Raw genomic sequence first — 27,832 nt, forward strand, 5'->3', positions numbered from 1 at the left:
CAGCGTGAAAAATAGTTGGTCAGACTCTCCTCCCTTGAATCACTTCGGCAAGTTCAACCATTTTTTCTATAAATAGAATATTCGAAATTGTATGAAAATTCTTTTTACGTAATTTGTACGTTTCTTCGTAGCAGCTCGCTCTTTTAGGGAATTGGGCGGAGCAAAGACGATCGAATCAGGATAACGAGTAGTGGGGGATGACCTTGAAAGGCCAAACTGTATCTTCCCCGATCGTTACTGGCCATCGTCGAACGTAACTGGCATTCGATTAGCGTTGTCCGAAAGAACCAACTTCACGGCTCATCGGTTTCCTTTCTCGTTTCCATTTTTCTGTCACGCCTTCGGGACACGGACCTGGAACTCATCATCCTTTGAGACTCATAAATAAACTGCGAATGTTTACGCATTTATGGCTAACAAACATTTTCAAGAAATGCTAGAATATAAAATTCGGTAGAATTTAGTACCATTTTTATTTGTTTTAGATCTACAAAGGATGTTTTCATGAAAAATACAATTTCATGCCATTCCACTTCCTTAAAATTTGTCTATACAAAATTGAAAATTGCATAAACATCTGCAGTTTACTCATAAATAAACTACGGATGCTAAATAAAAATTGTAATCCAAGAAAAGTGACATATGCAACCGCTCGAAAAACGGCACGAACTTATGGGATGACCTAATACATAGTAAAGTTCAGAAATAAACTTTAAAACCATTCGAAGCAAGTATTGATCCCCTCGCGGTTGCTGAAGGGGTGCGCACCTGATGCAGAAAATTAACTATCATCGAGGGACTTTTATTTGTTTATTCTTATCTGTTGTTTTCTATCGAATTAAAAAGTTCATTTAATTTGCTAGCTGTCGAAGCTGGCGAAGTGCATCGATGATAAATTAACCTAACAGCCCGACTATATCGTCGAGCAATTTCCCAAAGTGGGACAATCATAACCGCCGCTGCGTTTCAGACAGATGAATTGCCTGTTGATCATGCACATCATCGGAGCTTCCATAATTACAAGTACGGGATAAACAACCCATACAATGAGCTCAATCCAATGTTGTTAGTAAGAAAACAGAAGGAAGCAGGTTGGTAGCCTAATTTGTTAACCATCTGAACACCGCAGTGCAGAACCTAAAGAGTGCAAAGAAGATTTTCTAGCTTAAATTCTCGAAGAACGTAACAACTATTATAGATGATTGCCTATTTTCATTGTGCAGAGAAAGGGAAACGCGTTTTGCAGTGTTTGTAGTGCAAGCAACACAATTATTGAAGAAAGGAGAAGACCGATGAAGATGCTTTACTTTAAGTAGAATAACCAGAAGAGGAATTATTAAAGAATCATCAAAGAACTTTTACGGAGCAACAAAATGCGAGATAATTCCAGAACGAAAGAGCAAGCACAAGCGACCAGTTTCGCAAGTGCAACCAAAATCGTCGTCGCAGTGAACAGCCTAACCGGATTAAGACCACTGCATTACTCCGATACGAAGTTTTGGATCTTCCTAAACTACTCTTACAGAATGATCATGGTCATCGCTGTGGGCTACGTTATGTACGGGATTTATGTGTACAGGCTGCTCAAGATACACGTGAAAAAGGATCGCTTGGTGTATTTGTCTATGAGAATCGGGAACTACTTGTGCTTCGTGTGGGTACAGGCCTTGGGCTGGTATCATTCGAATGTAAGTAAAATATCGATGACATAATTTCTTTAAAAAATTTTTGAAGCGTCCGAATACCGCAAGTCCATACGACGAACCTTGCGGGGTCGTGAATCCCGTTCCGCTTGCTCGCGACGATACTCGGGGCTTCGACGAGGTTACAAAAGTAACAATGGGTGAACTTTACTTTACCGGACTCAAAATTTGTGCCTTTCTCCTATAAATTATGATGTATTATTATGGATTTCAAGTCTCCATCCTTTTCAAGGGCTCATTTTAAAGGGGAAACTTCAAGGAATATAACCATATTTTTGTAAAATTGAAATCACTCTGGCCCCTCATCGCAAAAAACGTAAAAAAAGAATTTGTTTAAATTTTTCGACATCATAAAGTTGATTATCGAGGTTAGAAAAATTATTTTGTAATAGCCCAATCCTTTCCGAATAAAACAAAAAAAAAATGTAGCTCAATCGGACAAACAATTCCTGAGATAAAAATTCGTGAGTGAGGCCTGTTTTCGCCAAAATGGGCATAAATTGCAAATTTCGAAAGCCTGTCATTTCTAAAAAAAATCAAAACTGGCAAAATGTTGACTTAAACCCCCCTAATTTCACATGGACTACGACATATTGCATCTAGAACAAAATCGACGATGGTGCCTGCAAAAAGTGATGAATTTGGCATGGAACGACCCTATTGCAATTCTTCCTGCTTCTCTTAGGAGATTCCACGTCTCAGACGCAGGATCGCTGTCCTGGAAGAGAGCTTGACGAAGCTAGGCGCCGTCGCCAACAATCGCAACATACTTTTGTGGATAATAGGAACTTATAGTGCCACGATTCTGCACGTGCTGATGGTTTTCATCGTGCTGGGAAATTGGGTCTTGCCTACGCCTACGACCATTGGAATGTCCCGAGTCTTCTTCAGCTACATCGCGAACATCGGCACGCAGGTTCTTCTGGACTTCATGACATACACGTGGTGCGTAATTTTCCTTCTGATTTGAAGAACATCTTTGGAATATCCTGTTACAAGAACAATGTATATTTTCTTTACATGTTCATGTCATCAGTTGGTTGAAGTGCAGCTTCAAGCAGACGAACGATCTCCTGAAGACGTTCCTGGTGGAGAGTCGTCGGATAAACGCAGGAGATCTATGCAATGAAAATAAATCAGACCGAAGAAATGTGCAAAAGTATTTAAACGAATGCATACCCGAACATTCTCTCCGTCGAATACGAGTTTCCCCTTTGATCAAGATTCCCGGCGTGAAACATGAGCTGCAGCGTGGAAAAAAGGTTCATATGCTTCAGGAAATCAGGTAACCATTTAAATAATCACGTACAATTTATTATTATCGGGTTGGCAAGAAAGTAATTTCGATATTTTAAGGTGAAATAGAACCGAATTTTTTTATTCAAGCAATGATCTTTAATGAATAAGATATTTTCCCTTCTGTTCCATGATCTTTCGCCAAAAAGAACAAATAAGACAATATTTTATTGATGAGAGTTCATCGCTTGAATAAAGAAATCCGATTTTATATTTCACCTTAAAATACTGAAATTACTTTCTTGCCAACCCAATATAAAATGCTGTCCGTCGTAGTGCCCTATTCTCCCACTTCTTTGTTTCGCTAAGTGGGCGGTGATGTTCCTCCACTATTCGACACGGTCGTACCGCCAGAATTAGGTAGTGGGGGAACGGACTTAATTTTTATAACACTTCCTAAGTTCCAAGATACATCCACCTTTCATTTTTTGTTTTTTAAAGACGTGCGGAAAAACACTTTTACGTACACCCCGGAAGGGGGTAGTGCGGGACTCGGGACACAGTTGTTCGATGTCCCCAATACCCACTAAAAAAAACCGCAAGTCTAGGACCGAGGCCCTTTCTTCTCTATCCTTTCATGCCCTAGAGAGCATAGTTTAGGACTTAGGGCCCCACTTTCTACATTTCTCCTAAACTATGTTATAATTCGGGCCAGTACCACCCTGTTCTTGGCCTTATTATAAAATGCTGTCCTTCCACTACTGCATTCTACTAAGAACGGACTGATCGATGGTGGGGACAGGTCTGCTGCACAAGATTGCTTAATTCCACGAAGTTCATTCAGTTTTGTAACATTATTCTGTGCCCCAAGGTGCATTCACCTGCAGCTGTGCAGGATCATGGAAACGATCAACAGAACCTTCGACTCTCAAATCATGGTTTACTCGTTCGTGTTCGTCGTAAACTTCGTCATCATTCTGTACAACGTATATGCAGAGTTGAGAAAATACCACGAAGAACCATTAGGACTTAGAGGAACGTCTGTGCCAATGTGGGACATTTTGTTCACGTGTGCGAAGATCTCGATAACATGCTACGTCTGCGAAAGCACTGTCAAGGAGGTAAAATCTTTACTTGTTGCAATATTGAATTGTTGTTATGATATTGACAATATTTCATTTCCAGATAAAGAAAGTGATACAGATCATCCACGAGTCCTCCATTTCCGATTTTGACGTCGAGTTGAAGGATGAGGTGAGAATCATTTGAATCTTCGTTTTGTTATTCCATGCAATGTTATTTGAAAAAATCTACATTTTTTGCAGATCTTGCAGTTTTCTCTGCAGCTTTCATTAATCCAATTGTGTGACAGCAAGATCGATTCCTTCAGTCTGAGTTGCAGCTTTCTGAGACAGGTTTGTTCCGATGATCTTGATCTATGTGTGTACAAATGATCGCGAGATACTTCATTGCTCCTTGATGAATTCTATCTGTTACAGTGCGCCAGTTCCATAACAACGTATCTTATCATTCTGATACAATGGGCTCAATCCATACGGCCGGATTATCAATTAGGTTTAAATGTTACTCAATCTTTTCAGGCACAATTCAATCGAACAATACATATAATATGAGCCGCTCATAGGCCAAATCGATTAACTTCATAAAACAGAAAGTGGAGAAATGTGATGAAATAATATACATTGTTGTTCAAAATTCACTTTAGAATAAAAATTGAAATAAACATTGTATAATGCATAAATACAGATGTAGCCTTCATATAAAAACATGTAGAATGAGTAAGATAGAGTAACCTTGGTGTAATCGTTATTAATATCACAATTTTTGGGTGACAAGGAAGTTAATCGATTTGACAAGTGAAAATAAGTAATAACAACGAAATCAGTCTTCAAATTATATTTTTTATTGCAGAAAAAGTTTATTATTTTACATTTTCTAAAAGATTTTTCGCAACGATGAAAAATAACTGTTCTCCTACGATATATTATTATTTTTTATTGATTCATCAGCAATATAAATGATGTCTTCTTCGTCAGCTGTATTTGAGGTCCCGTCATATCGATTTATTCTTAAGTTTTTGTAGTAATTATGTTTATTAGGAGAAATTAATGAATTTTATAAGAGGTCCATCATATCTTTCCTCTTTTCTCTGGTCACAGTTCTACCTATAGGATATAGCAAAGGCTGGTCTATGTATATTTTTCAGACCTAGTGGTTTACCTGCTTCAGATTTTTTTCTATTTATGGCACTAATTTTATGACATTTAATTTATTTAGTTTATTATTATATTATTTATTTAATTTTTAGTTTAATTTAATTTATGACATGGGGCTTTGACGTTTCAATTTTATCCAGTGAATTTGAAGCCAGTCTACTGCTAACTCATTAATTGTTTTTTTCTGTTAATGATAGAATCCTCTAAAGGCTTTATTGAGACAAAACCCTTATGAGTCATTGGAATTACATTAAATGGTCCTACTTTCTGTTTGTTGGTTTTGATACTATTGTACCAATCACCTGGTGAAAAAATGTTTCGAATTGCTTTCGCATGTGACTCGATTTATATTAGAGTACGGAGTTAAATGTTTTGTCGTTTAATGGTGTTAATCTGTATTATTTGGGAAATTTATTGTAAGTAAAAAAAGTTATAACTGAACCAAGTACTTTGACACTTAAATTTGAAATATTTCAAAAAGTGGAGTTAATCAATTTGGCCTGTGAACGGCTCATATAATAATATAATATTTCACCTTACAATCATGTAATTACTACAATTTTCAAGAAATGCTATAAAATAAAATTCACTCGAATTTAGTACGATCTTTATTTATTTGAGATCTACGAGGGCTGTTTCCATGAAAAATACGATTTTATTCCATTCCACTTCCTTAAAATTTGACTATAAAAATAGGAAATTGCAGAAACATCCGCAGTCTACTCATAAATAAACTGCGCGTGTTTACGCATTTATGGCTTACGAAAATTTTCAAGAAATGCTATAATATAAAATTTTGACTTTAAGATAAAACAAGATTCGATGTTTTAATTAAATAAAACCCCATCGTAAAACAGCTCGTACTGGGCCCAGGTAAAATCTCTGTAAACGCTTTAATACCATGGGATGTCGAATTCACCGGGAGCAGACAACGACAACCTCGCTACACTATCATCGAGGGATTTTTATTCGTTTATTCTTATCTGTCGTTTTCTATCGAATTAAAAAGTTCATTTAATTTGCTAAATGTCGAAGCTGGCGAAGTGCAACGATGATAAATTAGCCTAACATGCCGACTATATCGTCGAGCAATTTCCCGAAGTGAAATAACCATAAACGTCGCTGCGTTTCAAACAGATGAATACCCTGTTCATCGTGCACATCATGGGAGCTTTCATAATTGCACGTACGGGATAAACAACCCAAACAATGAGCTCAATCCGATGTTGTCAGTAAGAAAACAGAAGGAAGCAGGTTGGTAGCCTAACTTGTTAACCATCTGAACACCGCAGTGCAGAACCTAAAGAGTGCAAAGAAGATTTTCTAGCTTAAATTCTCGAAGAACGTAACAACTATTATAGATGATTGCCTATTTTCATTGTGCAGAGAAAGGGAAACGCGTTTTGCAGTGTTTGTAGTGCAAGCAACACAATTATTGTAGAAAGGAGAAGACCGATGAGGATGCTTTACTTTAAGTAGAATAACCAGAAGAGGAATTATTAAAGAATCATCAAAGAACTTTTACGGAGCAACAAAATGCGAGATAATTCCAGAACGAAAGAGCAAGCACAAGCGACCAGTTTCGCAAGTGCAACCAAAATCGTCGCCGCAGTGAACAGCCTAACCGGATTAAGACCACTGCATTACTCCGACACGAAGTTTTGGATCTTCCTAAACTACTCTTACAGAATGATCATGGTCATCGCTGTGGGCTACGTTATGTACGGGATTTATGTGTACAGGCTGCTCAAGATACACGTGAAAAAGGATCGCTTGGTGTATTTGTCTGTGAGAATCGTGAACTACTTGTGCTTCGTGTGGGTACAGGCTTTGGCGTGGTATTATTCGGATGTAAGTAAAATATCGATGACATAATTTCTTTAAGAAATTTTTGAAGCGTCCGAATACCGCAAGTCCATACGACGAACCTTGCGGGGTCGTGAATCCCGTTCCGCTTGCTCGCGACGATACTCGGGGCTTCGACGAGGTTACAAAAGTAGCAATGGGTGAACTTTACTTTACCGGACTCAAAATTTGTGCCTTTCTCCTATAAATTATGATGTATTATTATGGATTTCAAGTCTCCATCCTTTTCAAGGGCTCATTTTAAAGGGGAAACTTCAAGGAATATAACCATATTTTTGTAAAATTGAAATCACTCTGGCCCCTCATCGCAAAAAACGTAAAAAAAGAATTTGTTTAAATTTTTCGACATCATAAAGTTGATTATCGAGGTTAAAAAAATTATTTTGTACTAGCCCAATCCTTTCCGAATAAAACAAAAAAAAATGTAGCTCAATCGGACAAACAGTTCCTGAGATAAAAATTCGTGAGTGAGGCCCGTTTTCGCCAAAATGGGCAAAAATTGCAAATGAAAGCCTGTCATTTCTAAAAAAAATCGAAAGTGGCAAAATGTTGACTTAAACCCCCCTAATTTCACATGGACTACGACATATTGCATCTAGAACAAAATCGACGATGGTGCCTGCAAAAAGTGATCAATTTGGCATGGAACGACCCTATTGCAATTCTTCCTGCCTCTCTTAGGAGATTCCACGTCTCAGACGCAGGATCGCTGTCCAGGAAGAGAGCTTGACGAAGCTAGGCGCCGTCGCCAACAATCGCAACATACTTTTGTGGATAATAGGAATTTATAGTGCCACGATTCTGCACGTGCTGATGGTTTTCATCGTGCTGGGAAATTGGGTCTTGCCTACGTCCATTGGAATGTACCGTGTCTTCTTCACCTACATCGCGAACATCGGCTCGCAGGTCCTTCTGGACTTCATGACATACGCTTGGTACGCAATTTTCCTTCTGATTTGATGAACATCTTTGGAATATCCTGTTACAGGAACAATGAATACTTTCTTTATATTTTCATGTTATCAGTTGGTTGAAGTGCTGCTTCAAGCAGACGAACGATCTCCTGAAGTCTTTCCTGATGGAGAGTCGTCGGATAAACACAGGAGATGTAAGCAATGAAACAGATGAAGATATGTCAGACCGTAGAAATGTGCAAAAATATTTAAACAAATCCATGCCCGAACGTTTTCCCCGTCGAATACGAGTTGCCCCTTTGAACAAGATTCCTCGCGTGAAACATGAGCTGCAGGATGGAGAAAAGGTTCATATGCTTCAGGAAATCAGGTAACCATTTAAATAATCACGTACAATTTATTATTATCGGGTTGCCAAGAAAGTAATTTCGATATTTTAAGGTAAAATAGAGCCAAATAATTTTATTCAACCAATGATCTTTAATGAATAAGATATTTTCCCTTCTAAACTATTATAATATGCTGTCCTTCCACTTCTGCATTCTACTCAGAACGGACTGATCGATGGTGGGGACAGGTCTACTGTACAAGATTGCTTAATTCCACGAAGTTCATACATTTTTGTAACATTATTCTGTGCCCCAAGGTGCACTCACCTGCAGCTGTGCAGGATCGTGGAAACGATTAACAGAACCTTCGACTCTCAAATCACGATTTACATGTTCGTGCTCGTCATAAACTTCGTCATCACTCTGTACAACGTGTATGTAGAATTGAGAAAATACCACGATGATCCATTAGGACTTGGTGGAACATCTGTGCCAGTGTGGGACATGTTCTACACGTGTGCGAAGATCTCGATAACATGCCACGTCTGCGATAGCACTGTCAAGGAGGTAACATTTTTACTTGCTACAATATTGTATTGTTATTATGATATTGACAAGATTTCATTTCCAGATGAAGAAAGTGATACAGATCATCCACGAGTCCTCCATTTCCGATTTTGATGTCGAGTTGAAGGATGAGGTGAGAATCATTTGAATCTTCGTTTTGTTATTCCATTCAATGTTATTTGAAAAAATCTACATTTTTTGCAGATCTTGCAGTTTTCTCTGCAGCTTTCATTAATCCAAGTGTGTGACAGCAAGATCGATTCCTTCAGTCTGAGTTGCAGCTTTCTGAGACAGGTTTGTTCCGATGATCTTGATCTATATGTGTGTACAAATGATCGCGAGATACTTCATTGCTCTTTGATGAATTCTATCTGTTACAGTGGGTCAGTTCCATAACAACGTATCTTATCATCCTGATACAATGGGCTCAATCCATACGGCCGGATTATCAATTACGTTTAAATGTTACTCAATCGTTTCAGGCACAATTCAATCGAACAATATAATATGAGCCGCTCATAGGCAAAATCGATTTACTTCATAAAACAGAAAGTGGAGAAATGTGATGAAATAATATACATTGTTGTTCAAAATTCACTTTAGAATAAAAATTGAAATAAACATTGTATAATGCATAAATGCTGATGTAGCTTTCATATAAAAACATGTAGAATGAGTAAGATAGAATAACCTTGGTTAATAAATTATTTATTATTCGGCGACACCAAAAAAGATTTTGTCGTTTAATGGTGTTAATCTGTACTATTTGGGAAATTTATTGTAAATAAAAGAGTTATGAGTGAACCAAGTGCTTCGACACTTAAATTTAAAATATTTGAAAAAGTGGAATTAATCGATTTGGCCTGTGAACGGCTCATATAATAATTTAATGTTTCATCTTAAAATCATGTTACATTGGTCACGTTACTTCAGTTCGTGTAAGTCTCTCTCTCCTTGTTAGTAAAATAAAATTAATTATATGATAATGTGCTTCCACTCCTATATTTATCCCATTTTCAGTGTAATTTTCTATGACACAGTCGTCGCCAAATTAAAAAAAAAGTTTTGTCTAATCGTCTAGTTATGTTACACACGATAATAAATTACCCTAACGTCCCGACTATATTCTCGAGCAATTTTCCGAAGTGAAACCAGTATTCTGAAACGTGACAAACAGTTCGTCATATCTCCTGGACAACCATAATCGCCGACTGCGTTTCAGTCGAATGAATTGCCTGTTGATCGTTACAAGGGCGTGCACACCACCGGAGCTTTTCATACTTACACGAACGAACGTAGAGCGACAGTGTTTTCTACGTTGTTAGTATGGAGACAGAAGGAAGCACGTCGGTACCCTAATTTGTTATGAAAGCGAAGTGCGGAAACTGAAAAACATTAAGTGAAGGCTGTAATTTCGAAGATTAATCATCCGAAATTATCGAAGAACGAAGTGTTGTGCAGTAAATACTAGATGATTATCTATCTTAATGGAACAAGAAAATATTCTGCAGCTGTCGAAGTACAGAAAATAGAAAATTTAGTGGAAGAGTACAAGGAATAAGAAAAATCATTAAAAATGCGAAACAATTCGACCGGAACGGTAATGAGAAGACGGGGACTGGACGCGATCAGTTTCGCGAGTGCTACCAAAATTGTGATCGCAGTGAACAAAGTAACGGGATTAAGACCACTCCGTCATTCCGACGCGAAGTTTTGGATCTTCCTAAACTACTCTTACAGAATGATCGTGGTCTCCACTTTGGGTTATGGGATGTATTGGATCTACATGTACAGGCTGCTCAAGGTCGATTTCAAAGTGGATCGCGTCGTGTACTTGTCTTTGAGGATCGTGAACTATCTGTGTTTCATATGCATACTGATCCTGGGATGCTACCATTCGGATGTAAGAGAATCTCTTGAACAAATTCCTTTAACCCTCGGACAACGGACGATTTTTATAGCTATATAATTGGCAATGCTTTGGACCGTTCACAGCTCTAATTAATAATTTTTTAAATCTACTTTTGATGATATCTCGTGTAGACACGTTAGTCTTTCCGATATCCTCAATGCAACAGCTATTCAGTTAGTTTAACACTAGGTTTACGGAGCTCTAGAAATGACTGTTTCACATTATTTTATAAACACAACAAGTATGTATCTATCCAAATTTTTGGCCACTTTTGCAATAATACGTGGCCACCGCGGTGTACAGCAAAAGATTCTGTAGACTTTAAACATGTTTAAACAATCGTAATGTATTAATATTGGATATCACTGTATTAGGGAAAGTCTACAGAATCTTTTGCTGTAAAGAACAATTCAATATCTAAATTTATAATAACATGACAATGTTTGTTTAAAGATGAAAAATATGTCTTTTGTTTAAACTCCATTTTCTCAAAAACTGGACGTATAGGGAAAAAATGAAAAACAGATTCGGAATCAGCGCGGAAAACTCTATAAGAATCGCATAGTGGGAATCGAAATACTTTTAAAAAGTTGAAAGTGTAACTGAACTTGCTTCTTGCAGGGCATTCCAGAGCTGAGACGAAGGATCGCCGACTTGGAAGAGAGTTTGACAAAATTAGGCGCTGTCGTCAACAATCGCAAGATCCTCCTGTGGATTATAGGAACGTATGGTGCGACGATTTTGAACGCGTCGATAATGCTCGTCGTTTATGGGACTTGGCCTCTACAGTATACACTCTACCATCTCTTCTTCGGCTACATAACGAACATCGGCTCGCAGGTTGTCCTGGACTTCTTGACGTACGCCTGGTGCGTAATTTTTTACGATCATTAAATACATCTTTGGAAAATGCTGTTGCAATAACAAAGAATATTCTCTTCTTCAGTTGGTTGAAGTGCAGCTTCAAGCAGACGAACGAACTCCTGAAGAAGTTCCTGGTGGAGGGTCGTCAGATCAAGACAGGAGATCTGAGCAATGATACAAATGAGGCAGATCGAAGAAATGTGCAGAAATATTTAAACAAATGGATGCCCGATCATTCTCTCCGGCGAATACGAGTTGCCCCGTTGAACAAGATTCCTAGCGTGAAACATGAGCTGCAGGCTGTGAAAAAGGTTCATATGCTTCAGGAAATCAGGTAACCATTTAAATAATCACTTAAAATTTATTATTATTGCATTGGCAAGAAGCAATTTTGATATTTCAAGGTGAAATAGAGCCGAATTTTCTTATTCCATCAAAGAACTTTAATGAATAAGATATTTTCCTATAATATATTTCCTCAAAATAAGAAAATATTTCGGTAAACTTTATTATACTTTACCGAACTCACAATATTTGTGCCTTTCTCCTAGAAATTATGATGTATTTGGTATGTAATCCAGTATGTGAAGCAGTATGAATGAAATCTGTGAAGAGTTTGTACACCTATCTCAACTATGTACATCATCGTAATCAAAGCATCGTCGTAATCATTATCACTACTTTTCAAGAATTCGGATAATCTGACGACAAAATGGTTCCAATAAAAGTTGAACAGTATTGAAACATGTAGAAAATTATATATTTAAAATTTCAAAAGAATTTTTTTTTCGACAAAAAATAAAAATTATTTTGATTTTTTAAATGTTAAAGTACATTTTTTATATATTTCATAATCTCATAGCTGGCGTCAAGACGAATCCAACGACCTACTTTTTTATGACCCTGAGCCCATAAATAACGCTACAATATTTTATTCCCGTTTTTCGGGCAAATACCGCACTGTGCGATGGTGGGGACAGGTCTACTGTACAAGATTGCATAATTCCATGAAGTTCATTCATTTTTACTATTTTATAACATTAATCTGTGCCCCAAGGTGCATCCACCTGCACCTGTGCAGGATCATGAAAACGATGAACAGAGCTTTCGACGCGCAAATCATGGTATACTCGTTCGTGATTGTCCTGAACATCGTCGCAGTTCTGTACTACCTGTACACGGAATTGCGACGGCTCAAGGACGATGCATCGGAGCTTCACGCGATTTCTGTGCCAGTGTTGGACATACTGTACACATCTACAAAGATCGTTGTGGTATGTTACGTCTGCGAAGACACTGTCAAGGAGGTAAAATATTTATTGTTACTATATTCAGTATAATTTTATAGAATTTCTAAAAGCATTTCATTTCCAGATGAAGAAAGTGGTAGAGATCATCCACGAGTGCTCCATTTCTGATTTCGACGTCGAACTGAAGGATGAGGTGAGTGCTATTTTCTTTTGCTATTACTAGACTGCGGATTTCACGCATTTACGACCAAAATGGATACGTATAATTTCAAGCAGTGGACATGTTAAAAACATTTCAGGACATCGATGTATTAGTTTCAGCTGAATAGGGTAATTAAAAGAAGAACGCAAGCTTTATTTGGTTCCTGTGTCCTGCAATCGACGCAAACATTTTTTATTTTGCATAAAGATCCGCAGTCTAGTTACAGTAAATCCTCTATAAACGCAAAAGACCGTACACGATAAACGCAAAAATAATATTCCCTCACTCAGTGTTGGGCAAAAATTGTATTTAAATACAATTGTATTTAAATACATTGCCTTTAAATTGTATTTAAATACAAATTTCGAATAACGAACAAAAGATACAAAATTGCAATTTTCGAAAAAATTTCTTTTCACATCCTATAGTGAACTAAGTGCTCTAGCTTCCGAAAAAGTTTGAATCGTATAGTCCAATATTAAAAAGATTATCGCTTGTTTTAGAGCGTCCGAATATTAATGGGAGTCACTGTATATCGGTGTGAACCACTACTAATGCGACGCGGAGAGTCGCAGACGCCGGCACAGTTCAAAGGCCCGTGCCTCTTCACAATGTAATACCAATATAAAAAATGTTCTATTATTACTTATCTTATTATGAAACTTTGACTAATATATTTGTAGCATTCTTCTGATTAAAATAAGACCAAACACGATATAATTTCAACTGTATTTAGCGGTTTAATTGACGATGAACGTTTCGGGCGCAGGAAAGGACAGCGTGTGGGAAAGAAAGAGACGCAAAGAGTCGCCTTTGAAGCTCAAAAATATAGTGTCCGTCTACAAATTTTGCAAACGAACTTCCCCGAGGCTTTTGCGTTTATAGTGGATTTACTGTATTTCAATTTTCCGATGTTTGTCTGTCTAGATCTTGCAGTTCTCTCTGCAACTTTCACTGAACGACGTGTGCAGCACCAAATCCGATTTCTTCCGTCTGAATTTCAGCTTTATGAGACAGGTTCGTTTCACCACCCGATAATCTTAATGTCTAACGATCCTAATCTAATTCTTCTGTCTGTTACAGTGCATCAGCTCCATAACCACGTATCTCGTTATCATGATACAGTGGGCTCAATCCATAAATCTATAATCCCCATTCGTTTTAAATGCTACTCAACCGACCCAGGTACAACTCCATCTGACAAAAAGAGATTGGCATTTGACTTTTAAATTTTCCGGACCATTTTTCCAGCAATTATTTCTTGTATTCAGCTTTTTCCGTCCCCGAACGAACTGTTATAAAACGCAGAGTCTATTCTGTGTCTCTTGTTGTTAATAAAATAAAACAATTACGTTACCTCTCCCTTCTATATTTATCATACTTACCTCGGGTAATTTATCAAACAATACAGACTCTGTCCAACGCGAATTGTCAGCTCTAGAAGCAAACGACAATAAACTCGATTTTATCTTAGCAAACTGTGAAAATCGTCTGCCATAGTAATTAGAGATAATTCACGTAATACAATCAATTTGAGTGAACAGTTCGTTCTTTTTATAATCGTTATTGTTTCTCCTAAGCTCTAATGGAATTGCCTTTTTATCGCGAGGGCTGCTCGCGTCTCCTTTCTCGTTAGTAACAATATAACTTGTTAGCTACGTGTACTCTCCTGAACGGAGAAAGCCAGCGAATTTCGAGGTGCTGAAGAAAATAAAGGGAAAACCTCCGAAGAATAAAAAATTGAGTGCCATTGTTTGATCTTCCGAAGATAAAAAATATATTGGGAATTATAGTTAAGAAATTCCACTGTGTGAAGGGGAAGAGAGAAAAACGCCCAATGGCAACAGACAGTTTCGCGAAAGAAACGGCGATCATCGTCGCGATGAATCGCATAACCGGAGTCAGAACACTCCACCACTCGAATACATGGTTTTGGTTGTCGTTAAACTTTCTCTATAAACTAGTCCTAATGACAGGTTTCATTTATGCCACATACTACAACAATCAGATTCTCGATAAAGGCGCGTTCAACCACCAAATATATGTGATGTACATGTTTATGTCAATCTTATGCGTTGCTTGTGCTTTCAATATGCAAGTGCTAGGATGGGTATACTACAAGGTAAGAATAATGTACATAATGTATATATTATGTGAATACGAATATATTCTCTCGCAGGAGATGTCACAATTACGGAAGAACATCGCTGAAACCGATCGGAACCTGATGAAACTGAACGTCGTCGTCGATTATCGCACCGTGTCTTTTTTGATTACTGTAGTTTGTGTTTCCTGTGTCATTGACGGAATCGTATACTTCCTTTTCTATTTATACGAGACATATTCGTATGGGTTCCATGCGATCTACTGGTTGGGCGACCTAATATATTCTTCCACGTTGTACACTGGAGGGATGGTTCTCCTGGACTTTGCAGCACACGTCTGGTACGTGATCGAATTGTACAGGTTTTGCACTCCAATTCGCCCTTTTGCGATTCAATTTCAACCTTTTACAGGTTTTACATTCCAAATTCGCCCTTTTGCGAATCAATTTCAACCTTTTACCAGTTTTGAACTCAAAATTCATCCTTTTGCATATCAATTTCAACCATTTACAGGTTTTGCACTCCATATTCGCTCTTTTGCAAATCAATTTCAACCTTTTGCAGGTTTTGCACTCCACATTGGCCTTCTTGCAATTCAATTTCAACTTTTTACAGATTTTGCAAAACAATTTCACCCTTTTGCAAATCAACTTCAACCATTCACAGGTTTTGCACTCCACATTCGCACTTTTGCAAATCAATATCAACCTTTTATAGGTTTTACATTCCAAATTCGCCCTTTTGCAAATCAATTTTAACCTTTCACAGGTTTTGCACTCCAAATTTGCCCTTTTGCAACTCAACTTCAACCATTTACAGGTTTTGCACTCCACATTCGCACATTTGCAAATCAATATCGACCTATTACAGGTTTTGAAGTCCAAATTCACTCTTTTGCACATCAATTTCAACCTTTTACATATAGCTGACAATCAGCAACAATTTCCAAGTAACATTCACATTTTTCCGATAACATTTCACGTTCTCGCGTGTCAGTTGGCTGAGAGATCGCTTCAAACAAACGAACGACCTGCTGAAGAAGTTCTTCATCGAAGAGTGCCAGATTAAAATGGAAGAATGGAACAACAAAACGGTGTCCTCATGGTTGGAAAGGTGTTTGAACGAGTGGCACGTCGAACGTATCTCCCATCGGAACAAAATCATTCCGTACAATGGCACTCAAATCATGAAGCGGCAGTTGTACCCTGTAAACAAGATCAGTATGCTTCAACAAATCAGGTATATGACGGATTCTTTTCAATACTTTTCCTGTTTTTCTAAAACATTTGAAACAATTATCCTCTCGAAGATACGTTCACCTGCAACTGTGCGTGATCACGAAATCGCTGAAGAAAATATTCAGCATGCAACTGATGTGCCATTCGACAGTGACCACGTTGAACTTCGTCGGGGTTTTGTACTATAGTTACACACAATGGACAGGTGCACCTAAACAGAGCCACGATGTGCTTGCGTTTTCCTTTCTATATGTGATCGACGCATTCTACGTGTGGCTGAAGGTTGTAGCTGTGTGCCTTCTCTGCGAGAAGACCGACAACGAGGTGGGGAACTTGAAAAACAATTTCCAAAATTTTCCGATATGAAATACAAGGTGACAAGAAATAACGGAGTTAAACATTTATTATTATAATTCTGTCAAATCGACGAATTTTGAAAAACCAAATGATAACAACCATAACATAGACCTTTAGTATTCATATATTTAAGAAGTTTCGAAGTGGCCACCCTGTGAGCCGATTCAGAGGCTCAAACGTGTTTTGAAATTTTCGGCTATGGGCCGCAGCTCTTCTGACGTCATTCGGTCCCATACCCGGCGCAGAGATTTCTTCAGCAACTCGAAACTTTTATGGAGCTGAGCACAGGCCCTGGCCTCCAAAATCGACCAAACGCTGGAGTTCATAGAGTTGAGATACGGTGAGTATGGCGGCCATTCCGCAGATGTGATGAAACCTGGAAAATGGGATTTGCTACGGTTTTCGTGGATCAAGGGGTCAAAATCAACCACGAAGTGTATCGACGGGACTTTCTCGAAGCCGTCGTACTTCTGTGGGCCCAACAGCACCTCGGCGATCCGGAATGGACGTTACAGCAGGATTCCGCGCCGGCCCACAGGGCGAAAACGACTCAGGAGTGGTGCAAAGCCCATTTTCCAAGTTTCCTCACATCTGTGGAATGGCCGCCGTACTCACCGGATCTCAACTCTATGAACTCCAGCGTTTGGTCGATTTTGGAGGCCAGGACCTGTGCTCGGCCCCTTGAAAATTTGGAGTCATTGGAAAAATCTCTGTACCGGGAGTGGGACCGAATGACGCCAGAAGAGCTGCGGCCCATTGCCGAAAATTTCAAGACACGTTTGAGCCTCTGTATCGGCGCAAAGGGTGGCCATTTCGAAACTTCTTAAATGTATGAATACTAAAGGTCCATGTTATGGTTGTTATTATTTGGTTTTTCAAAATTCGTCAATTTGACAGAATTATAATAAGAAATGATTAACTCCGTTATTTCTTGTCACCCTGTATTATAGCAAGAATCCCACAAAATATACATAAATTTAATCTTATTATTTTTAGTTAGGTTGGTTTAGTGTTAAACAGTTGCCTTTCCACTTCCAGGCGAAGCAGGCGGCCCAGATTCTTCAAGTGTGCTCTATACACAATTCCGATTTCGAGTTGCAACACGAGGTGAGCAAAAATCAGCATGGCGACCGTCCAATTAGGAAACTGCAAAAAAATGAAAATTGTTGCTACCGATCTTAGATTTTTAAATTGTATTTTTGCGATCACATATTACAATCCGAATTGCACGGAATCTACATAAATAGAACCTCGTCATTTTTATCAGCTGAAACACACACACACACACATTCGAGTCGCTTTCAGTGCTCGATAGTTTTAGCATTAATAATAATGTTTCAGCTGATACAATTCTCCGTGCAAATCTCGCTCAGCGAATTGGACAACAAAAAGCCGCGTCTCTTCCCGCTGAACTACATGTTCGTAGTACGGGTAAGTTGTTCCCTTTGTTTTTCTATGAATCATAGAATTAATCGTCATTTGTTGCAGAGCATGGGGGCTGTGTTCACCTACCTTCTCGTTATGATACAGTGTGATCTGGGACTGAATGTAGTCTCGTCATTCAGCTCGAATTCGACTCTGACCAGCCCGAGTTCGTTTAATGATACGATACTCACCGGTCAATTAATTGGAAATCAAACATTAACTTAAGAAGTGAAATAATAAAATGAAACTTGACTACTTTAATGTTATTTTTATAATTACAACTGATATACCATTGCACACTGTCATCGCCGACAGCGATCCCCACTCCGCGCGCCAGCGCTTACTTACTCTACTACGTGTTCCCCACTCCGACTCATCCCCACTCCACTGGCCCACTTCGCACCGAAGCAGTGATGCCAAGGCTGTGGTACTGTGGTACTAAACCATACCCCCACCATAGCCTACTATTGCCCCTACGTTGTTTTCCGACGCGCCCGCGCGCTACACTCACCAGCGTACCTCTACTGTATCCATAAAGAACAACGATGACCTTGAAACATCGGAAAATATGATCTAGAGAAAAAAACATGTCTGTCACGATAATTGCCCCACTGTACCAAACATTTTCTTGTAGTACTGAAAACAACGGAGATATTTTCGGTTTAAGTCTTTTAGTCTACAAGTTTTAGTCTAACAATAAGTCTTTCCACAAAATCAACTGACAATGAGAACCGAAAGAAAGTAATTCAAATGTTACAAGCCTGGTTCTCAAGGCCAGTCGCGTCATAAAACATTCATTAAACAATTGACTCGTAATCGCATTATAGTCGGATCGGCCACTGATCGCGCGTAATAACAACGAGGGTGAAATCGATTTTCCACTGTCCCATTAGATTATTCAGTCATTAATTTGAAAGGTCGCAGGATGACAAGCAATAGTCAGGTAGCGACGTAGGAAGACAGTGAACTATCGCACCTGGTCCCGTTCATTTCGGTCCGAGATGGTCCAGCAAAACACGTTCCAACAAATCACCAAACCGCTGCGTTACCTGAACATCATAACTGGCATCGGCTACTTCAATATCTCCGAGGAGAACAATACTTGGTGTGAAGTCGCGGAGATTGTGTACACCAGCTTGTACACTATCCTAATCGCTATTGTTTCGTGGTACACTTTCGTGGACCTGAAGACCTATCACGTTCAGTTGAACCTGCACACGTGGGGGTTCCTCGTTGGTTTTTGGTGGAACGTTACGCTGACGATCTTGCTGATGGTCGCTGTTAGGATCAACATTAAGGTGAGCGTACATTTAGGGTAAATGTAGCTGTAACTGCGGGTGTATGTTTTACTACGGTATCCAATGAGATTAAATTACGTACAAGTAAATACAGGGTGGTCCACGCAACGTGCACACCTATAATAACTTCCAAAGTATGCGTTAGACGAAAAAGTTTTGTATACGGAAGTTGCATGGTCTGAAGGGATACATTGTGTAGTGTATTTATTTTTTTTACAGGTGGACGCGTAAAGGACATATGAAGGTTAATTTCATTTTTTTTAATGAAATGAGGTATTTTTTAATACATCAATCGATGCAGCTGGACATTCGTTATAAAAAAGTACTAACATATGCATGTCGAAAAGTTCGTAGTTCAGGAGATATTTCAATTTAAATAACTCTAAAACACCATTACCGTCGTACTAACATAAGACGTTACACAAGTAAGTAAACTCGTACAACAAGTAAGGTGAAACTGAAAAATTGAAATTGAAGAGTTGAAATTGAAGTTGATATGGAAGAGTAGAAATTGAAGTTGAAATAGAAGACTAGAGATGGTGTTTTAGAGTTATTTAAATTGAAATATCTCCTGAACTACGAACTTTTCGACATACATGGGTTAGTACTTTTTTATAACGAATGTCCAGCTGCATCGATTGATGTATTAAAAAATACCTCATTCCATTTAAAAAATTGAAGTTGACCTTCATATGTCCTTTACGCGTTCACCTGTAAAAAAAAATAAATACACTACACAATGTATCCCTTCAGACCATGAAACTTCTGTATACAAAACTTTTTCGTCCAACGCATACTTTGGAAGTTATTATAGGTGTGCACGTTGCGTGGACCACCCTGTATTTCGCCCTGAATAAAGTGCAATTCAATGAGAATGTACCAACCAAAATTGTTAATCATTCTGATATTTTTCTAATCTCAGAAAATAACTTTAAAAGAAGGTTCTTCTACCTCGATCACCGAAGTTGATGATTAAATTATAATGGTTTTTGTTCGGCAGAAAATTCACGAAGCGATCGCGCTGTTGGACGGCAGCGACAACAGGATGGAGAACATGGGGATGTCGATGCATCGTCGGCTGCACTACAAGCAGCAGCTCAAGCTCGTTGCAGCGTGCATTCTGATCGGCGTAGTATTCGTGATAATGAGCTTCAATTGTCAGCTGGTGCAAACAGCGCCGTTGCGCTTGAAGCTGAGCCTCGGGTGCGCAATGAATCTGCCGACGTTTCTGATACTGAGCGCCGACGTCTCCTTCCTCTTCTGGGTCAAGTACGAAACAGTGATTTTCACTTGTCAAGGTTCCCCGCAGGATTCTCACATTCTTACGAACGAACAGTTACGTGAGGACCAAGTTCCATCAACTGAACAATCTTCTGAGAGCGATGCTGCCGGCGACTGACTCCGCATCGGAGAAAGGGATCTCGAAGATGATCCAGGATGTCGAAGAGAAATCACTCGGGAAGGAAGGCGTTCACGTGGTCAATGGGAACGCGAACACTATGAGGGCGGTAAAGTGAGAATTTCTGTTCTTTATTCTTCGAAATCGAACTGAAACGCAGCAATATCTTGAATATATACATATTTTCCTGATGTATGTGTATACGGATGATGTGTGATCTGAACTTGTTTTACCAACACAGGCAAATTCACCTGCAGCTGGTGAAGATTGCCAGGATCATAAACGACTTCTTCGGGGTGCAGCTTCTACTGACAATGTCCACGGTCTTTGTTTTCCTCACTATTCTGCTGTTCTTCGCATACAGAACTATCTTCTCCGGCTACTTCAACAATGAATTCCATAGTCACTTCACGCAATTGTTGATTAACATACTGTTCTATCTGTCGAAGCTGTTCACGCTGAGCCACGTGTGCAACAGGACCAGCAGCGAGGTCAGAAAGAATCATTTTATATTTATTATTGTTGTTCATCGTTCGTTTCATTCCCAGGCTTCAGACACTGGCGAGCTAATCTGTCAGCTTTACGAGCCTTCGACGAGCAAGGAATTCCGAGCCGAGGTGAAGCTTCACAAACGTTATTCAATTAATAGAAAGATTTTCACTCCATGTTGTAAATAATGTTTCAGATTCGAGATTTCAGCATGCAGATGATCCAGAACCCGCTGGTGTTCACCGCCTGCGGATTTTTCTATTTGGATCATTCGTTCATTCACGGAGTACGTCTGTTAATTGATACCGAAAATTAATTAGATTCGACTAAACAATTCTGCTTTCAGGTGGTGGGGACGATCAGCACTTATCTAGTGATTCTAATTCAAGTGAGCCAAATCGATCTGCCCGAGCAAGCTGCGAACGTAACTGCGACCGTGACGGCAATTTAAACTACCTGTTAACAAATAAACTCGAATAGGGAGAATGGATATCAATAAAAGACCTGGAAATTTTGGCTCGAATTCTCCGGCCAGGTGGCTAAAGCTTCCCGAACGATCACCCTAACAATTTTCCGCCAATTAGGACGCGGACAGGGATGATGCCTCAATTACACTATCCCCTAAGCACCTCACGCGATTCCAGACGGAGGCGTTAGTCCGTGAAATTCGGTAATCCTGAAACTCGATTCTTCCTTTGATCGGTCCCTAATCGATCCTTCATTTGCGAGAATGATACTAGAGAGGATAGTTAGAGTAGAGAGGAAATTAATTTACACGATCGTTACTTCTGTGCTTTCAAAAATGAATTTTCTACACGGAACTGAAGCATGAAAAATTAGAATCCACGCCTTTGTTTTATTACAGGGTGACAAGAAATAACGGAGTTCAACATTTCTTATTATAATTCTGTCAAATCGACGGATTTTGAAAAACCAAATGATAACAACCATAACATAGACGTTTATAGTAATCATATATTTAAGAAGTTTCGAAATGGCCACTCTTTGCGCCGATACAGAGGCTCAAACGTGTTTTGAAATTTTCGGCTATGGGCCGCAGCTGTTCTGGCGTCATTCGGTCCCACACCCGGCGCAGAGATCTTTTCAGCGACTCGAAACTTTTATGGGGCTGAGCACAGGCCCTGGCCTCCAAAATCGACCAAACGCTGGAGTTCATAGAGTTGAGATCCGGTGAGTACGGCGGCCATTCCGCAGATGTGTTGAAACCTGGAAAATGGGATTTGCTACGGTTTTCGTGGATCAAGGGGTCAAAATCAACCACGAAGTGTATCGACGGGACTTTCTCGAAGCCGTCGTACTTCTGTGGGCCCAACAGCACCTCGGCGATCCGGAATGGACGTTACAGCAGGATTCCGCGCCGGCCCACAGGGCGAAAACGACTCAGGAGTGGTGCAAAGCCCATTTTCCAAGTTTCCTCACATCTGTGGAATGGCCGCCGTACTCACCGGATCTCAACTCTATGAACTCCAGCGTTTGGTCGATTTTGGAGGCCAGGGCCTGTGCTCGGCCCCATAAAAGTTTCGAGTCGCTGAAAAAATCTCTGCGCCGGGTGTGGGACCGAATGACGTCAGAAGAGCTGCGGCCCATTACCGAAAATTTCAAGACACGTTTGAGCCTCTGTATCGGCGCAAAGAGTGGCCATTTCGAAACTTCTTAAATATATGAATACTAAAGGTCCATGTTATGGTTGTTATTATTTGGTTTTTCAAAATTCGTCAATTTGACAGAATTATAATAAGAAATGTTTAACTCTGTTATTTCTTGTCACCCTGTATATGATTAGTTCTTCCGAGAAGAATTCCTGAAACTCTTATCAGTTTCGACGAAGTGAATAGCAAAAAAGTGTTACGGCGGCCAGGATACGGTCGACATACGTTTACAACGGGTGTAACATTAATTGGGAATTAAGGGTGCGAACGATGCAGGCCGTCGGGAGCCACCTGCTACTGTTGAGGGTAAGGAGGATTGATATATTGCACCTAAGGGGGCACACAGGCTACGTGTAGGCCAGTTTTGATGGGCGAGAGTGCCCCTTCATCCCCTAATCCTCTCCCCACTCGTTAACTAACGTTCGTAAGAGATACCTCGGCTTTATTGTCGATTAAATTATTCCAGTCACTGGAATAGGATTCGAAGCAGCGGGGGCACGCTCCGTGCTCATCCTTAGACACATACATGTTTCTATGTATATTTTCACATTACATATTCAGATACAAAACAATTTTCCCAGTACTAGGAACTTCAAAGGAAAGGGCCTAGCCGATTAAGATGGTCAAAACTACCCTTAGAGGTTTTTCAATGGTTCTTGAACCATTCGAAAGCTGACCAATAAAAACCCATCTAAGTAAAATTTCAGCCCTCCAGCTTGCCCATGAGGGTAGTTATAGGGTAAATTAGATTTCGCGTTTTTCCGCTCATTTTCCGCTCTCGGATGTTTCCTAAAATTCTGAAAAAAATGTGGCACTTTATAGTGGCATTTTATAGAATTTTTGCAGATCTTTTGTTTGCAAACTATGGTCGTGAAAAATGAAAAACACTCGAAACGTCGGAAAAATGAAGATTTCTCAAAAATATGAAAACATGCTATTTTACTGTTTAGTGCCCTAATAAGCTACCATCAAAAGCAGTGTCCTCGATTTTTTTCAGATTTTTTGTAGTGGGAGATCATTGTCAAAAACAATAGAAACCAAACTGCTTCGACGTTTTTGCTACTAGAAGGAAAGCTAGACTTGCAGGTTTTACCGTGGGGGTACATTATAAGCTCTAATTAGTGTTACATTGAATTAAGCAATTTTGTTACCTCAGAAATGCGATTTGAAAGAGTGAAAAAATCGTCTTCTGTGGAATATATACCAAAATGTTCGAATCGCTTGCAACATCACCGGTTGGCGCAATTCTACAACATTTCTACAGTTTCAATAATCGTGAAAGAAACAATAAGAAACGCTTCGACCCACTTCCTCGACCAGAGCATATGGCCGGGATTAGAGATGGAGATTTCGGAAGAATAAACGCAAGCAGACTGCTGCGATTCGAATAATCCGCAAACATCGTTTATCATGTCGGACGGATTCACCCCAACACGGCCACTCCTACTCGAGGGTGCGGGCTACCAAATGCGTACCCCCTCCCCCTCTCTATTTACATCAAACAGGGCCCTGTATCATAATTAACATAGATCAAACAAAATAAATTGCTGTATAATACCAGATTCGTCTATACAAGATACATTGTTTATTTCTTCAGGCAATAATATATACAAATTTGTATTTACAGTGACGATACCAAGGCTAATATTGCTTACTCCCGTATTTCAATTTATTCTTGAACTTCTTCGGATTTATTCCGTACGTTTTCAGCCTTTCCGGATTCAACGAGACAATGTCATCGATTTCTTTCGGCACGGAGTCTTTTCCTTTCTTTTTGTTGAATTTCTTGTCCTTCGATTTCTCTAGCGGCTTCAACTTCTTCTTCTTCAACTTCTTGGAACTGACTTCACCGTTACTTTGAGCAGCGACAGTGTTTTTACTCTTCACAGATTTGTTCGATTCGTTTTCTTCAGCGCTATACTGTTTCTTCTTCTTCGACGACGGTCTTTCAGACTGTTCGAGCGGTTCCTCAGCCCTCTCTCGTTTTTTATTTCCCTTACTCTTGGTCATAGACTTTTTCGGGGTCGTTTCTGAGACATTCGTAATGTCTTTACTGATTTCGTCTGTTTTATTTGAGGTTCTTTCATTCGTTTCGTTAGAAGATAAAATATTCTGCGTTTCTTGTTTCTTCTTTCTCCTGCGACGTTTCTTCTTCGTCTCTTTCCCATCCTCAGCGACAGTAGTGTCGTTCTGCGTTTTACCCTCTTCCTCTTCATCCTCCGGATTTCTGAAAAATACTCATGTAAAACGTGCACCTGATATTGATCTTTCAAGCTCATAGTGTCATTTGATGTTCATACCTGTATAAACTCGTGAGTATCTTCCTTTTAAGTCCCTCGTTACTGGCCTTCTGCTGGTACATTCGGACGTCGTTTAATTCCGCGTGATCCGGTTTATACTGAAGCGCTTTTTTCAAAGAACACCATTTATTCAGCTCCTTATCATCCGCCATTAGAACCTAACTCAACAAATATATGAACATATTAATAACTTGAAGAATGTATAAACCATCCAAGTATTTAATAAATCTAACCTCTTCCACGCTCAAACCATAATCGTTGGGTACAACTTTTCTATATTTAAATCTGCACGGTATGTCCCCAATCATATCCTCGTAGTTCAAAGAGTAATACTTGTCGAAGTACTCTTGGTAGGACTGGTATTGCTGGGGGTCGAACTTCGGTTTCTTCTGCGCCATCAGTTCAGCAAACTTGGATTTCCGTCTGCGTTTCCTCTTCTTCGTTCCATCTTCCTCCGTCTGATTACTTTTGGACGCGTCGTAGTCAGCATCCATCTAGATTTTTACCAATAATTATTTGCGAACAATCCTTAAGATAGAGCAATAACAAATACTTTACATTGAAGTCTTCGTCCTCGCAATGCGGCCCTTTGTGCTCCTCTTCGCCGTACACCTCATTATTCTCCGCACTCGGATCATAATTGTCCCACGTACTTTCAATTTCCAGTTCCTCATCGATATCCGGAAACTCAGGTTTTATGTCTTCTTCGGGAGCTCCGTAGTAGTCATCATTAAACATTTCAGACATTTTCTTGTCGTACTCGTTCGGATCGAAGTCACCGTCCAAGTCGACATCGTTAAACTTTATGTCTTCGTTTCCTGTAATTTCCTTCAGTTTCTCAATCTTCTCTTCAATCTCTTTCCTCTTCAACGCTTTCAGCTGTTTCAGCTCTTCTCTCTTCCGAAGCTTGTCCTCCTCCTTCCTCTGCTTCACTTCTGCTCTCTTCTGTGCTCTGCGAGTGTCTTTCTTCCGCATCGAATTCTCCATGGTGCGCGGGTACCTCTTAATGAACTCCTGATCCGGTTCCTCGAACCTGAAGTTGTATTTATGCTCGAACTCTTCCTGTCTCTCTATATTCTTCTCATCTTCCGATAAATTGTCGTCACTGTCGTGTGCTAAATGGGCACCATCTAAATCAGCGCCAATGTAATCATTGTCCGAGTACTTATTATTCAATACATAGTCTCTTAAGAACTTTTCGTCCGCATCTAAATCAGGATTCGACCAAAAATCACGCAAAGGCTTAAGCGCTTGCTGTTCCTCCTCGTTTATATTCGATTCTTGTCCTTTCAGCCATTCTTTGTAATCTGCTTCTTCCTGAATAAACAACGCAACGTTCTACCAATGAAAATTTTAGAGTTTAATGATTACTTACCTTCTCTTTCTCTATCCGAGACTTGGTTTTCGGTTTTAACAAATCGTCTTCCTCCTCGTCCCGCAGTACATCCTTGAAACTTTGTATTATTTGCTCCTGTTCTTGCTTATACGTTACTCCTTTCACTTCTGCTTCGTTTTTCCTTAACGTGTCTTCGTCTTCGCTGTCGCTGAACTTTCCCTCTCGCTTCACTATAATGTCTCTCTCGAAATCTCTCAAGTAGACCGCTTTCTCTTTCTTAGATTTATCAGAGGATTTCTTCTTCTCGTAGTACGACTCTTGCACTTTGTTCGTGTCGTCGAAGAAAGTTACGTCTTGATTATAAATGTATGGATCCTTCTTCTTCAGCAAAGCTAGGGTTTTGTAGAAGTCTTTGTCAAACTGTTCCGACACCTCCTGCGAAAACGAAATCGATTAGAACATTATACAAACTACCGTAGACACAATTGATATGTAAGAAAAAAGTTAGGATAGTACATTTTCTTCTTCTTCAGAGGACGATGAGCTCTCGGAATCAGAGTCTCGATCAGAAACCGTAGTTCCATTGATGTCTCCATACTTGGTCTTTACTGAAACGTTAAAATTGCTGTACCATTATTCAAAATATTGTTTACATTATTAAACATGTCGGTATCTAATCAATTACTAAACATTTAGGTATTGTACCAATTTCATATCCATCAAATTTCAAAAATCATAGAGAAGAAATGTTTAACTTTTAAGTTAATATGCGAAGTGTAATATGCACTTACATTTGTTCAATTCCTCCTTCTGCCGCCAATTATTATAGTTCTTGGCATAGTCAGCGTTTATTTTCAATTCTCCATCCGAGTCAGAGTTCTCTACGTTAAAAAGTGTGGACATTGCGTCAAACAATCATTTAACGACAGTAAACAAATTCTCACTTTTTCGCGTTCCCAGAATTATTTGTAAGATGAGATAAAGGGCTCCCGTTTGCGATGAATACAAATAATAAAAACATACACAATCGGTTGTACAGGTTAAGTTAGGTTATGTGTCACAAACACGTTGCAAAACCACATGCTTTTCACAACACAACATTTCGTCAGATTTCGTCGTCTTTCGTGATATTGGC

At 39.3% G+C, this 27,832-nt stretch overlaps 4 protein-coding genes across 7 annotated transcripts; 3 read left to right on the plus strand and 1 right to left on the minus strand.

Moving 5' to 3' along the window:
- The first annotated feature begins 8,958 nt into the window (after nt 1-8,958).
- Nucleotides 8,959-14,824, plus strand: LOC143212828 (uncharacterized). 2 transcript variants are annotated; one of them, XM_076432040.1, is made up of 8 exons: nt 8,959-9,146; nt 9,233-10,755; nt 11,386-11,633; nt 11,711-11,962; nt 12,731-12,935; nt 13,003-13,071; nt 14,008-14,097; nt 14,164-14,824. In XM_076432040.1, the coding sequence occupies exons 2-8, from the start codon at nt 10,429-10,431 to the stop codon at nt 14,227-14,229; spliced, it is 1,257 nt and encodes a 418-aa protein (XP_076288155.1). In that variant the 5' UTR covers nt 8,959-9,146; nt 9,233-10,428; the 3' UTR covers nt 14,230-14,824. The 2 variants fall into 2 exon arrangements, with proteins under 2 accessions (XP_076288155.1, XP_076288154.1); XM_076432039.1 differs by having other exon boundaries at nt 9,029-9,146; nt 12,686-12,935; nt 14,164-14,820.
- An 84-nt stretch (nt 14,825-14,908) lies between these two features.
- Nucleotides 14,909-19,582, plus strand: LOC143212826 (uncharacterized). Of its 3 annotated transcripts, none has more exons than XM_076432037.1 (6): nt 14,909-15,525; nt 16,182-16,424; nt 16,495-16,747; nt 17,819-17,887; nt 18,122-18,211; nt 18,269-19,582. In XM_076432037.1, exons 1-6 carry the CDS (start codon nt 14,918-14,920, stop codon nt 18,428-18,430), a joined length of 1,425 nt encoding a protein of 474 aa, XP_076288152.1. In that variant the 5' UTR covers nt 14,909-14,917; the 3' UTR covers nt 18,431-19,582. The 3 variants fall into 3 exon arrangements, with proteins under 3 accessions (XP_076288152.1, XP_076288153.1, XP_076288151.1); XM_076432038.1 differs by having other exon boundaries at nt 14,909-15,202; nt 15,260-15,525; nt 18,122-19,582; XM_076432036.1 differs by having other exon boundaries at nt 18,122-19,582.
- A 784-nt stretch (nt 19,583-20,366) lies between these two features.
- LOC143212654 (putative gustatory receptor 28b) lies at nt 20,367-22,386 on the plus strand. Its single transcript, XM_076431631.1, has 6 exons — nt 20,367-20,772; nt 20,840-21,016; nt 21,144-21,393; nt 21,451-21,519; nt 21,588-21,677; nt 21,738-22,386. Exons 1-6 carry the CDS (start codon nt 20,486-20,488, stop codon nt 21,840-21,842), a joined length of 978 nt encoding a protein of 325 aa, XP_076287746.1. The 5' UTR covers nt 20,367-20,485; the 3' UTR covers nt 21,843-22,386.
- Nucleotides 22,387-24,501: 2,115 nt separating this feature from the next.
- On the minus strand, nt 24,502-27,832 carry LOC143212633 (protein KRI1 homolog). The gene is made up of 7 exons (XM_076431599.1): nt 27,489-27,832; nt 27,214-27,305; nt 26,737-27,132; nt 25,920-26,678; nt 25,595-25,855; nt 25,362-25,519; nt 24,502-25,288 (listed from the first exon to the last, which is right to left on the minus strand). Exons 1-7 carry the CDS (start codon nt 27,598-27,600, stop codon nt 24,703-24,705), a joined length of 2,364 nt encoding a protein of 787 aa, XP_076287714.1. The 5' UTR covers nt 27,601-27,832; the 3' UTR covers nt 24,502-24,702.

The sequence above is a fragment of the Lasioglossum baleicum genome, chromosome 10, assembly GCF_051020765.1.
Source record: "Lasioglossum baleicum chromosome 10, iyLasBale1, whole genome shotgun sequence".
Taxonomy (NCBI): domain Eukaryota; kingdom Metazoa; phylum Arthropoda; class Insecta; order Hymenoptera; family Halictidae; genus Lasioglossum; species Lasioglossum baleicum.

Excerpts from the sequence above, each read along its gene's own strand:
- LOC143212828 (XM_076432039.1), top strand. The coding sequence starts at position 10,429 with ATGCGAAACAATTCGACCGGAACGGTAATGAGAAGACGGGGACTGGAC. Across the intron at positions 10,756-11,385 it reads TGGGATGCTACCATTCGGAT|GGCATTCCAGAGCTGAGACG; the intron begins GTAAGAGAATCT and ends TGCTTCTTGCAG. Across the intron at positions 11,963-12,685 it reads CATATGCTTCAGGAAATCAG|GTGCATCCACCTGCACCTGT; the intron begins GTAACCATTTAA and ends CTGTGCCCCAAG.
- LOC143212633 (XM_076431599.1), bottom strand. The coding sequence starts at position 27,600 with ATGTCCACACTTTTTAACGTAGAGAACTCTGACTCGGATGGAGAATTG. Across the intron at positions 25,520-25,594 it reads ATGGTTTGAGCGTGGAAGAG|GTTCTAATGGCGGATGATAA; the intron begins GTTAGATTTATT and ends TTGTTGAGTTAG. Across the intron at positions 25,289-25,361 it reads ATACTCACGAGTTTATACAG|AAATCCGGAGGATGAAGAGG; the intron begins GTATGAACATCA and ends AGTATTTTTCAG.
- LOC143212654 (XM_076431631.1), top strand. The coding sequence starts at position 20,486 with ATGGTTTTTGTTCGGCAGAAAATTCACGAAGCGATCGCGCTGTTGGAC. Across the intron at positions 20,773-20,839 it reads TCCTTCCTCTTCTGGGTCAA|TTACGTGAGGACCAAGTTCC; the intron begins GTACGAAACAGT and ends ACGAACGAACAG. Across the intron at positions 21,520-21,587 it reads GCAAGGAATTCCGAGCCGAG|ATTCGAGATTTCAGCATGCA; the intron begins GTGAAGCTTCAC and ends ATAATGTTTCAG.
- LOC143212826 (XM_076432036.1), top strand. The coding sequence starts at position 14,918 with ATGGCAACAGACAGTTTCGCGAAAGAAACGGCGATCATCGTCGCGATG. Across the intron at positions 16,425-16,494 it reads AGTATGCTTCAACAAATCAG|ATACGTTCACCTGCAACTGT; the intron begins GTATATGACGGA and ends ATCCTCTCGAAG. Across the intron at positions 17,888-18,121 it reads ATTTCGAGTTGCAACACGAG|CTGATACAATTCTCCGTGCA; the intron begins GTGAGCAAAAAT and ends ATAATGTTTCAG.